Below are 13,325 nucleotides of genomic sequence, written 5' to 3'. Positions count from 1 at the left end.
TTCAAAAATACTTCATACAAAAACTGATAGAACTAAAAGGAGAAATGGACAAATTTCTAATGATGGTTAGAGGCTATAGCACTTATCTTTTGGCAATTCAAAGGACAAGTAGAAAACAGACAAACAGACAAAAAAGTAACCAGTAAAAATATAGAAAATGTGAACATTATCAAGCAATTAGATCTGACGCTTAGAGAACATTCTTCCCAACAACAATGGAATACAAATCCATTTCAAGTGCCCGTGAAACACTGTACTTTGGACCATAAAAAAGATTCAAAACAACAACTGAGTATATTTTATGACTAAAATAAAATTAAACTAGAATTAATAACTGAACTATCAGAAATTAAACAACGTGGTTCTAAGTAATACCTCATTAGTAAAAGAAGAAATCACTAGGGTAATTAAAAAATACTTTTAACTGAATAGAAAAAGTCCCCAAATAAATAAAAACTTTATGAGTTATAGCCACAGCAGTGCTTAAAGCACTAGATTTGTATATGAGAAAAGAAAAAAGGTCTAAGATCAGCAATGTAAGCTTCTACTTGAAAAAACTAGAAAAGGAAAAGCAAATAAACTGAAGGAAGGAAATTATGAAGATCATACATGAAGTCAATGAAATAAAAAATAGAACAACAGAGAAATCAGTGAAAAATGAAAGCTGGTTCTCTGTATAAAATTGATAAACCTAGAGCCAGTATTCCCAAGGAAAAAAACACACAAATTGCCAACGTCAGGGATTAAAGAGGGAACATTCCTAGAGATCCTACAGAAATCAAACTGTATAACAAGAGGATGGTGGTGGTAGTTTAGTTGTTAAGTCATGTCCTACTCTTGCAACCCCAAGGACTGTAGGCTGACAGACTCCTCTTTCCATGGGATTTCCTAGGCAAGGCTACTGGATTGGGTTGCCATTTCCTTCTCTAGGGGGTCTTTCCCATCCAGGGATTGAACCTGCGTCTCCTGCATTGCAGGTGGATTCTTTACCACTGAGCCACCATGGAAGCCATAACAAGAGGGTAACATGAACAACTTTATGTCAATAATGTCAGATAAACTTTAGATGAAATGAGTAATTTCCTTTAAAGATACAGCTATCAAATGCTACTCAAGATATAATAGGAGACTTGAATAGTCCTATATCCATTAAAGAAATTTAATTTATAGTTAAAAACCTTCTAACAAAGAAAAATCTAGGCCTAGTGGTTTCACTAGGGAATTCTATTAAACATTTAAGGAAGAACTGGTAACAATTCTACACAAACTCTTTAAGAAAATGAGAGGAGGGAACATTTCTCAACTCATTTCTGAGAGCCCTATATCAACACTAAATCAAGGCAAAGATATGAGAACAGAAAACTACTAAAGAAGAACTACAGAAGAATCCATCATAGCTGTCATGAACATAGATGTAAAAATATGTATCTAAATTTTAGAAAGTTTAATCTATTAATTTATAAGCAGGACAATATGTCATAACCAAGTGTGGAATGCAAGGTTGTTTTAACATTCAAATATCCATCAATATGATGATTAATACCATGCAATGTATTATCAGACAAACAATGAAAAACCCTAAGATTATCTTAGTATATGCAGGAAAAAAATGTGATAAAATCCAACACCCATTCATGATAATACTCTCAGAAAACTACAAAAGAAAGAAATTTTCTTAACAAGATAAAGAAGATCTACAAAAAAACTGGGTGAATAAAGTGAAAGTCACTCAGTTGTGTCTGACTCTTTGTGACCCCATGGACTGTTACAGTCCATGGAATTCTCCAGGCCAGAATGCTGGAGTGGGTAGCTGTTCCCTTCTCCAGGGGATCTTCCCAACTCAGGAATCGAACCCAGGTCTCCCACACCACAGGTGAATTCTTTACCAGCTGAGCCACAAGGGAAGCCCAAGAATACTGGAGTGGGTAGCCCATCCCTTCTCCAGTGGATCTTCCTGTCCCAGGAATTGAACCTGGAGCTAGTTAATCTTATATTGAATGGTGGAAGAATATATCTTTCTCCATAACACTGAAGACAAGGGAAAAATGTTTGCTATCATCACTTCCATTCAACATTTTACTATAGGCTCTAGCCAGTGTAATAAGGTAAGGGAAAAAAAGCCACACAGATTCAAAAAGAGGTAAAACTATCTTTATTTGCAGACTTATCTATGTAGAAAGACACATCTATCATAAAGAAATCTATAAAAAGCTACCAGAATTAATAAGTCAGTTTAGCAAGGTTACAGAGTACATGGTCAACACACAAAGAAATCAATTGCAATTCTACATGGTAGCAAAAACAACAGATATTGAAATCAATACCATTTACAAGAGCATAAAAGCATAAAATAATTAGTTGGATAAGACTTATATATTCAAAACTTCAAAAATGCTGTTGAGAAAAGGTAAAGAAGATCCAAATAAATGGAAAGATATGCCATTTTCAGGAACTGAACACTCAATACTGCTAAGATGTCAGTGCTCCCCAAATTGGGCGACAGATTGAATGTAACCCAATAAATTCTCCTGCTCATTTTTTAATCTAACAAGAGAAATCAATAAGTTGACTCTAATGTTTATTTAAAAAAAAAAAGCAAAGGCCAGAATAGTCAAGACAATTTATAATGAAAAAAACAAAATTAGAAGGCCATACTATCTGATTTTAAGACTTACTATAAAATTAGGATAGTACAGAAATGGCACAAAGTAGTCATCAATGTGCTAGAACAATTGAACATCCATATTAAAAAAAGAATTTTAGTTTTTATCTCATAATAGTGAGTGAAAGTTGCTCAGTTGTGTCCAATTCTTTGTGACCCCAAGGACTAATACAATTCATGGAATTCTCCAGGCCAGAATACTAGAGTGGGTAGCCTTTCCCTTCTCCGGGGACTCTTCCCAACCCAGGGACTGAACCCAGGTTTCCCGCATTGCAGGTGGATTCTTTACCAGCTGAGCCACAAGGGAAGCCTCTTATAATACAATGTACAAAAATAAACTGAATGCAACATAGACCTAAACATAAGAGCTAAAACTATAAAACTTTTAGAAGAAAACACAGAAAAAAACCTTTATGGCCTCGGGTTAATAAGCAAAGATTTCTCACGACAGGACACAAAAGACATGATCTCTAAGAGAAAAAAATAATTGGACTTCCTCAAAATTGAAAACTTTTACTCTTCAGAAGATACTGTTAAGAAAATAAAAAAGACAAGACAAAGTTGAAAAAATACTTGCAAAACATGTATTTGAGAAAAGGTTTGTAGCAACAATACATAACAAACACTTTCAAGATAAAATAACTCAGAAAAACTGGGTAGAAGATTGGAACAACTGCTTCACCAAGAAGACAGACAAATGGCAAATAAGCATGAAAGGATGCTCAAATTAACATCCATTAGTGAGATACAAATTAAAAACACAAGGGGAGTCCACTTTATGCCCATTAAGACTATTAAGATGAAAAAGACTGATAATCGGGACCTCCTTGGCAGTCCAGTGGTTAAGAATCTGCCCTGTAATGCAGGGAACGTGGGTTCAGTCCCTGGTTGGGGAACTAAGTTCCTACATGCCATGGAGCAACTAAGCCCGAGTGCCTCAACTACTTGAGACTGCGCAGGGAAACTACAATGAAAGATCTTGCATGACATACTCCTGCATGCCGCGTCTAAGATCCAAAGCAGCCTCTGCCTCCTACCCCCCCAAAAGACTGAAAATAGCAAGTGTTAGGGAAGACAGAGGGCAACTGGGGCCCTTATACATTGCTGCAGGGAGCAAAATGGTACAGTCACTTTGGAATAGTTTGGCAGATTTTAGCAATGTTAAATATACATCTAGCATACAACCCAGAAATTTCACCTTGGTACTTACTCAAGAGAAATATTTGTCCACAGAAAGAGTTGTGCATGAATGTTCACAGTAGCATTATTTAAAACAACCCAAATGTTATCAGTTGGTGAAAATATATTAACAAATTAACAAATGTGGTAACCCATACAATGGAATAATACCGAGTGATAGAAAGATAAAAAGTGATTCGCAAAAAAAGGCATTATGCTAAACGGAAGAAGCCAGACACAAAGGACTATATGTCACATGATTCCACTTATATGAAATTCTGGAAAAGGCAAACTACAGTGAGAGAAAGTAGACAGTAGTTCCTTGGGGCTGGAACCAGGGGGAGGGACTGATTAGAAGGGGTCATGAGGGAGTTTTTGTGGTGATGAAAATGTTCTGTTATCTTGGCTGTGGTGGTTCATGACTATGTATATACATTTGTCAAGATGCATTGAACTGTTCACTTAAAATCAATAATTTTTACAGTGTGTAAATTGTACTTTAATAAAGCTGATTAAAAATAAACTGTCCATCAAAATATGAAAAAGGGTATTTTCTGTCTTTTAAGTAATAGTTACAATCTTTCAGTTTGGTTAAACCATCTTTCCCCTTTTGTAGGATGATCATCTCAAAAGCACCTACTCTAAGAGACCACAACCAAGTTCTTCCTCTCAAAGCAATGCTCTCCCTGATACTCACCAAGAGCAGTGAGTCCCTCTGAGATGGATGTGAGAACATACAGGAGTACAGGAGGGTCTAAGTTGGTGATGAAGCTCATGTGGTCCTGGGTGAGACATTCCAAGAGTGGATAATACGACTGGCTCAGTTTCCGATATTGCTATAATAGAAATACTAAATGTCAAGCCACAGGGAAGCAAAAGACATGCTACAGTTCAGTGACAATTGCCATTTATAAGACTGGAAATTGCGCCCTTATTTACACACAAATATATAAATAAACATAAACATATAGACAAAGATATATAAAATAATTAGGTTGGTACAAACATAATTGCAGTTTCAGACTGTGAATTTTACATAATTATGAAAATGAAAGTGTGAAAGTGTTAGTCGCCCAACTGTGTCTGATTCTTTGAGACCCCATGGACTGTAGCCCACCAGGCTCCTCTGTCCGTGGAATTCTCCAGGCAAGAATACTGGAGTGGGTTGCCATGCCCTTCTCCAGGGGATCATTCCGACCCAGGGATCAAACCCAGGTCTCCAGCATTGCTGGTAGATTCTTTACCATTTGAGCTAGCCAGGAAGCCTGGGTATAAATCATTTTAACTTGGTTCAAACACATCTTTTTAAATCAAAATAGGAACCATTACAATCAACACATTTTTGCCAATGAGAAATAAGTTTGTTTATTCCTATAGCATAAAAATCCACGCTTTGGGATTCGATGAACTCATGAGAAGCATTTTCTGCTTCCTGCTGGTTGTGGAAGCATATTCCCTGAAAAAAGTCAATATGCTTGAAGATGTGGTAGTCGGTTGGCAAGAGGTCAGGTGAATATGGCAGATAAGGCAAAACTTCATAGCCCAATTCATTCAATTTTTGAAGCATCGGTTGTGCGATGTGCAGTCGGGCGTTGTCGTAGAAAAGAATCAGGCCCTTTCTGTTGATCAATGCCGGCTGCAGGCACTGCAGTTTTTGGTGCATCTCTTCAATTTGCTGAGCATACTTCTCAGATGTAATGGTTTCACCAGGATTCAGAAAGCTGGAGTAAGATCAGACCAGCAGTGGACCATCAAACAGTGACCATGACCTTGTTTTTGGTTCAAGTTTGGCTTTGGGAAGTGCTTTAGAGCTGCTTCTTGGTCTAGCCGCTGAGTTGGCCATCTCCATTTGTTGTATAAAATCCACTTTTCATCACAAGTCACAATCTGATTGAGAAATGGCTTGCTGTTGTTGCGGAGAGTAAGAGAAGACACCACTTCAAAGCGACAGTTTTTAAAATTTTTGGGCAGCTTATGAAGCACATATTTATCCATCTTTTTCACCTTTCCAATGTGCTTCAAATGCCGAATGACTAGAATGGTCAACGTTGAGTTCTTCAGCAACTTCTTGTGCAGTTGTAAGAGATCGGTTTCAATGACAGCTCTCAGTCGGTCATTGTCAACTTCCAGTGGCTGGCTACTGTGCTCATTTTCAAGGCTCTCATCGTCTCCTTTGCAAAACTTCTTGAACCACTACTATATTGTACTGTATGCTGTGCTTGGTCACTCAGTCGTGTCTGACTTTGTGCAACTCCATGGACTGCAGCCCTCCAGGCTCCTCTGTCCAAGGGGATTCTCCAGGCCAGAATACTGGAGTGGGTTGCCATGCCCTCCTCCAGGGGATCTTCCCAATCTAGGGATTGAACCCAGGTGTCCCATACTGCAGGTGGATTCTTTACTGTCTGAGCCACCAGGGAAGCCTGACTGACTGCCATGCTTATTAGCAGTTTCTGGGCCAAATGTGTTGTTGATGTTACAAGCTGTCTCTGCTGCTTTACAACACATTTAGAACTCAAATAAGAAAATTACTCAAATTTGCTTTTTAATATCATTTCCCTAGTCTAAAATAAATATAAAATAAACAGCAAGTAATAAGTCATTAGCAAAAAAATATAGTGATAAAGGTGTATTAAAATGATGTGTAATATAACCACATTTATTTAAGAATGTATTCCAATACCAAATGGCAAAGTTCAACAGTGCAAAACCGCAATTTTTTTTGCACCAACCTAACATGGAACAAATGATGTAATGATTCTCAATTCAGTATTTAAAGGAATTCTAATAAAAATATCTTGATCTCTAGAAGTCCTAATTTGAAGCTATAGTATATATAGCGTAGTATGCAATTTCAATTTGCCTTATATGGTTAACAGTTAAGCGCAAGCAACACTGTTGTAGTATGGAATTTAGAAGACTGAATTATTTTTCTGGGCTGGAATAATATAACACAGAACAGTGCTTAACAGGAGCTAGGGAACCTTTTTTTTTTTTAAACACAAAGAAATCTGCTGTTATAGGATTTGGTATCATCATCTGCTGTATTCACACAATGTCAACCCATCTAACTAAATCATAACTGGATAAATGGCTTAATATTTACCATACACAACAGGAAAAAGATAAGTGCATGAGAAATACACCTGGAAAACCTCAAATGAAACTCAAGCCAGTATCAAAGAAGCACAACACTCATAAGAGAAATAAACCATAGCAATATTTATTAAAGTGAGATTAAGACTACCTCCATAAAAAATCACATGGGGGTGCTTGTTAAAAACGTAGTTTTTTGATCCCCAGTTCAGACTTAACAAAATGAAAACCTCTGGAATGAGGTCCTGAAAAGGGCATTTAAAAAGTATATTCTAAGGGAGTCCTATGCATCCTCAATTTTGAGATTACTGAGGTAAAGATTTGCTTGTCTACTAGAAAAAAGATCCGAGAAAATCCTGCAGCCATATCAGGTTTTTCTGGTTTTTTTTTTTTTGGTGGGCTTCAACTGCTAAATGAAGAGTTCCCTCAGTGAGGAGGCTGTAGCACATGGCTGATCTGACCCAAGTTTCTACTCCGTAATTTCTGCCGCACAGGCAGCCTTCAATGAGCATCCCATTCTACGGCAAAGAGGCTGGACACCTTTGGCTTGAGATGCATTTTTTTGTTTGGTTTTTGGGTTTTTTGGGCCACGCTGTGTTGCTTACGGGATCTTAGTTCCCTGACCAGGGACTGAACCTGGGTCCTTGGCAGTGAAACTGCAGAGTTTTAACCACTGAACTGCTAGGGGATTCCCAAGATGTGGTTTTATGAAGACTAGCTAAGAAAGGTGGAAGAGGGTACTACTAGTCCATTAGAATGTCAAGAAGCATTTCTCATACAGGCTAACTAATGCAGGCCCCCGGATCTTACTTATAGTCTTGGGCAGGTGGGAAAGCCTGAGTATGAGTTTGGCTGTGTTACTGAAGCAATTACTGCAACCACGCTGGGCATATATTAGCTTTTGTGTAATCAGGCAGATATATTATAAAAAAAAAAAAAAAAGAAGTCTGATGACACAGCTCAGTGGAGAAGCCTGGAAATTTGAATTCCAGCAAGTACCCCTGGTGATTCTGATGGACTTCAAAGTTTGAAAACTACTGACATAAATCACTAAAACTAGACAGTAGGGTAGAAAAGGGACCTAGAGATCACTTTGTTTAATTTACTCATTTTAGAGGTGAGGAAATTGAAGCCTTGAGAAATAGAGAAGGTGATTTATTCTAGGTAAATGACCAGTGAGTGGCAGAGTTGAGACTATATACCAGGTTGCTCAACTTCTAGTTCAGCACTCTGTCCACTACATCAGAATGTTACGGGAAAGGAAAGCCACACAGCAGAGGAAGCAGACAGAGCAGAACTGAAGGAGGCAGAAGGTCCTAGAGTCATCTGCATTTCTGCCTCAGGAAACACAAACCTCTTCTGAATTGTCAGCACAGTTGTAAGCACTTAGTTGAAATTGCTAATTACGCTTTCTGTAGACACAGAACTCGGGACACTCTAGATGACCAATTTGTCAGAAGATGCAGTTTTCAAAACTGCACATTTAAATGTATAAAAACAGCCACTATAGTTGTTCTAATTCCTTAAGCTAAATCAAATGCTGTCCTCAAACATAAAATGATCTAGTACTGTTCTAACTTTTTGGGTTTCATTGTAACAATTCTAAGCCTGTGGTGGTGTTACTTCACATTTCATACAAAGACTCCCAGGATACAGGGTTGCTTACGAGCAAGTCACTGTGGGACACTGACAGCAGCATTTTGACAAAAGCTTGGAGTACATTGTCAAAGTGGTTGTCCCCATACAACTTGAAGACGCCAAAGCTGACATAATTTCCACACAAGGCAGATTTGAGAGCTGAATAGCAGATGGAGATGCCCTTGAGTTTCATTGGATAAATCTGATCTTTTGAGAGGCTCCCAAGGGACAGGATCTGATTACCTGTTTCAGGGTAAAAGCAGAATGAGAAAGTGACATAAGTAGATGTAATTCAAAGCAGTTATGAGGCACATTATTCAACATTTTCACTTTATCGCTATTGTTCATTTTCCCGTTTTTCCAAGATTCACACTGTCCATATAATGAAAAATATAAATACATAAGGCAGTTTATATGGGAAGTACAAATGGCCCAGTGAAAATCAATCAAAGGTACTGGAGAAGTTTGATATTTTTGTCTGGATGGTGATTACATGAATATATATGTAGATACATAAAAATTCATTGAGTTGTATTAAAGATTAGTTTATGTACTCTAATATTTACATTATCTCTTCTTCAATAAGAAGTGAAAAGAAAGTAGGAGTAAATAACCAACTAAATCAAGAAAAGAAAATTTAGACAGATATATAAGTTACTCTAAATTGTGGGGTGAATTTTCAACTTTTTCACATGAACTTGATATTGAGCTATTTCACTTTTAGGAGGTTCACAGGTTTGGCATGTGAAATAAATGAAATAAGACACATAAGTTCTTGGCATAGTACACAATAAATGTCACTTCCCTTTTCTCCTTAGATCCTTTTTCAGAAGACCTAAAGAGATGATCATTTAAAAACTGTATTTAAATTCTATGTTTGACCATCAAAAACAAAGGAATGTTTATATAATCACCTTACAGTTTTTCTAGTTAGCATTTACAACCAACAGTTTCTCTTTCTGAAAGGTGTGCTAGTAAGGCATATTACTAGACAATATCCAAGAATGCTTTGTAAAAAATTATAAAGTTACATGTGTTTCTTAGCTCTGCTTTTTCCTGTTCAAGTAACACTTCTAAAATTGACACTAAATTCAATTTACAAAATTTAGAGGCATACTGTTGTGGTTCTGTACTGTGTCTATTGGGCTAAATAAGAATTAAGTTTCCCAGAATACATTTCCCTGTATAGTTGCGGGCTAGAATTGAGCAAAAGAGAAATCTATATGAGATTTGGAAGATGAACGTGAAGTAGCAGCTAGGACTTTCTGAAGGTTGTTGTGATTAGAGGCTGTGAGAAAAAGATGTAGAAATACCTTTGGGTTTTAGTTTGCTTTTCCCAGCTCCGTGTGAAGAACTGCAAGCCCTGCTGACCAATGACCCCAAGCCTACCACCAAGTGCTTGGCAGCAAACGCGCAGAGCAGCGGCTACACAGAGGCAACAACCCACTGCGTCCCAACCACTGCACCAGTCCCCCTCTCACTCCACAGGCTTTCATGGTCTCACCCTAGCAGCTGGGTGTCTCCAGCTTTTAGATATCCTTGCCAGCTCCAACTTGTCCACCATGCCACTATTTCAGGAGGGCTGATTACTGATTTTTCTCCTGAACTTCCAGCTCGCCCCGTGGAGGTCCATTTTGCCATCTCTGCCCAAGATGGTACAAGGTCTGATTCCTAAAATAAACCCCCTATTCCATCAGTGTCACAGTGTTCGCTTTTCCCTGTTTGAATCTTGACTGATATGAACATTATGAAAACCATATGCTTACTAAGAAGTTAAGAAGGACCAATAATTCTAGCAGAGCAAGAAACAGGACCAGGCCAAGGTGAAGGTCCCCTGCCCTTTATCTGCCTTTCTGAAACAGCTGCATACACATTTTGTGTTTTTTTTTTTCCTTTCTATGAATCCTCAGAAGCCCAGTGGCTTTGCTTATAATTTATACATTTGAATTACAACACCACTGTGATGGCTGAAGCATATCTTGGAATTTACTCCATACCACATTCTGTCATACCCTCTCTCATGATCTCATCCTAACTTCTCTTAGAAAGATATGGTAAGTTTCAACTCAATATGATAGTATTTACTTAATAGCTACTGGTGGGAGAATAGATTCGTAAACAAATAATTCCATACAATGTGACAAACACTATCAGAGACATACGTCAAGATTTTATGGGAATAGAAGAGACTGACTTTGCTTGGGCAGGAGAGCAGTGTAGGAAAAGCTTCACAGAACAGGTTGCTTCTCAATGATCAATCACAACTTCTCAGATGGACTTGAAGAGAGAGAAGAGTATCCAGAGATGATGTGCACGGGCATGAAGGCCTGAAACAGCAGGGAACTGCAGGAGTGGGCAGTTCTCAACCAGTGCTTTACTACCCTCGCCTCCAATTCAATCTAAATCAAGATACACATTCCCTGTCCCTTTCCCTTTCCCAGGAAAGAAAAGCACTGCTTGCATGTGGTGGGAAAAGCTGGATAATTTGGTGGTAGTGGTGGTGGTTTACACATTTTGAGTTAAGGAGGCTAGGGTCAAACAGAGAAAAGTAGGTCATCTTCTGGGGACTTCCTATGCTGAGGTCCTCATGGAGAAAGTAAAGATCCTATATTCTTCAGCACAAGATGGAATAGGCAGACTAAGAACTAAGTTTGCTTAGTTCTAAGAGAAAATTTTTGATTCTAGAAGACTGGATAACCTATCATCAAGAAGGATTAATTATTTAGAATCACAACTTTTATCTCATATTAAAGTTATGATCTGGTGTACATGTCTTCTGGACTATTTCAGACACACCTGTGTTAATTAAAACAGTAATTAGCATACCACTATGACCTTGAAAAGGTAGAATGAGTAATACTTTTGAAAGAGGAAACTGTATTTCATCATACTCCAGTGGTTTTGCATTCCATGGTGGCTATAAATGACTATGGAAGAGAAGGCATGTCATTTACCCATTCCTATCAGCGTTATTCAATTTATGTTATTCAAGAATCCTTACTGAAATTGGAGTCCCTGCCCTCAAAAAGCTTAAAATCTAGCAGTTAGACTCACCTTGCTCTAAACAAAAGTGATCAAGTTGAGATTTTGTTTCAGTGTTCCTCTATAGGTATGACAAGCCTCTTTGCCTTCCGTATTCCACCCCACCCCTATAAAGTCCCATTTCCTTCCTTCCATATTTATTACACTGATGGACTGCTGGGTGATGAAGGCAGCCGCTGAAGCCAGTAACAGTTGCCACTTGTAAGAAAGAAATGATACACTTTCTGTAATGAAATTGGAGACTTCCAAAGTTTAGAACCAAAAGGGAAATCTCTCGCTGTTTCCCACTGACCATATCTGTCATAACTGGGACCAGTTGCAGTAGCAGCACTTGTAACTCGCAAGGCTCTCATGTGGAGTAAAGGAGACAGCATACATAAAACGCTCACCCCAGTAACTGGCACAGTGCTCACGTAAGCTTTAACCATACACAGTATGAGTGTTCTTTTCTCTCTCCAGTCTACTAGCCTGTAAGTTCAGAAATGGGGAGCTATGGCCTGAAAAAGAAGAGGTAAAGCTGAGTGTGTCTGGTGAAGAATAATGTCAGTTTCTTCTGATACAGAATTCAAAGTAAGGACAATGCTATATATCTGACCACTTTCCCTCTATTCCTTCAAAAGAGAACTGGCTGTAGGGTATCACACTGTGGATCATTGGCCCACAATCTACCATTTCCCTGTGCCCTCAGAAGAACACATTTTAAAACATTATTTATTCATTTGACTGCATCAGTTCTTAGCAGTGGGACACGCACAGCAGCTCTTCACCATGTCATTAGGCTTCTCTCTAGTGAGGGCTTGTGGGCTCTCTAGTTGTGGTGTGGGCTCAGTAGTTGTGGCATATGGGCTTAGTTGCCCTGTGACACGTGGAATCTTAGTTCTCCAATCAGAAATCAAGTCTGCATCCCCTGTGTTGGAAGGTAGATTCTTAATCACTGGACTACTAGGAAAAGTCCCAATAATAGTTTTTAAAAAAGGTACAAGGGCTAAGATATACGGTAGTTCTATCTTGTACCAGGAAGCACTAACAGTATGAACAATGTTACTTCATGGTTTATAGCAATCTATTACACTGATTTACCTTTTATTTTTCCCTTTTAATCTCTAAAATTTTAAAGCAAATTTGATATTTAGCTGACAGCTCTATAGGCTGAATGTCTTCATTTACCATCAGAACAGTTATGGGAGGAGAACTGCAAGCTTGCTGACGTTATTTTAGGTCGCTCAACCCACTCTGTCTCTGCAAACCAGCCGAACCCCCTGGATGTAAGTGGTTTGAGACAGAAACGAAGCTGTGGATGTGGAAAGGAATATAATATTTCCCATTCAGGTTGAAAAAGATTAAAACAATGCAGCATTGATGAGCACGTGGTAAATTAAGAAAATTGTTGGGAATGTGAATTAGTATAACCATTCTTGAGGGCAATTTGGTTAAATTTATTAAAACTGTGTAAATCCACTTTTGGGAATACATTCCAAAACAAATGTTCACTGCCATATCTCACCATCTCCTAGCATTTGCACTTATACACAGGCTCTGTGAAAGCCAGCCTCTCAATGTGCTGAACCAGCTCCCATCTCCTTTCCTGTGCTTAAGAATGAAGCACAGCGATTTCCCCTTTCTCTCTCCTGCAATCTTTTTTTTTGGAAACAAAACCTTCTCCTGGCCCTACTTCCCTGCTTGATATTACTTCCCCTTGTAACGAAACTCC

At 38.3% G+C, this 13,325-nt stretch overlaps 1 protein-coding gene across 2 annotated transcripts in view; it reads right to left on the bottom strand.

The window, feature by feature from the left end:
- Positions 1–13,325, bottom strand: part of RANBP17 (RAN binding protein 17) — a 346,604-nt gene that overhangs the window by 43,416 nt on the left and 289,863 nt on the right. For both annotated transcript variants that reach the window (XM_061129445.1, XM_061129446.1), the window contains 2 exons: positions 8,601–8,815; positions 4,539–4,677 (listed from right to left, as the gene is read on the bottom strand). In XM_061129445.1, the coding sequence (XP_060985428.1) occupies positions 4,539–4,677; positions 8,601–8,815 (354 nt within the window). The remainder of the gene's footprint in view (positions 1–4,538; positions 4,678–8,600; positions 8,816–13,325) is intronic.

This window comes from Dama dama, chromosome 25 (assembly GCF_033118175.1).
Source record: "Dama dama isolate Ldn47 chromosome 25, ASM3311817v1, whole genome shotgun sequence".
NCBI classification, from domain to species: domain Eukaryota; kingdom Metazoa; phylum Chordata; class Mammalia; order Artiodactyla; family Cervidae; genus Dama; species Dama dama.
This window is presented reverse-complemented; position numbering and strand designations above follow the sequence as displayed.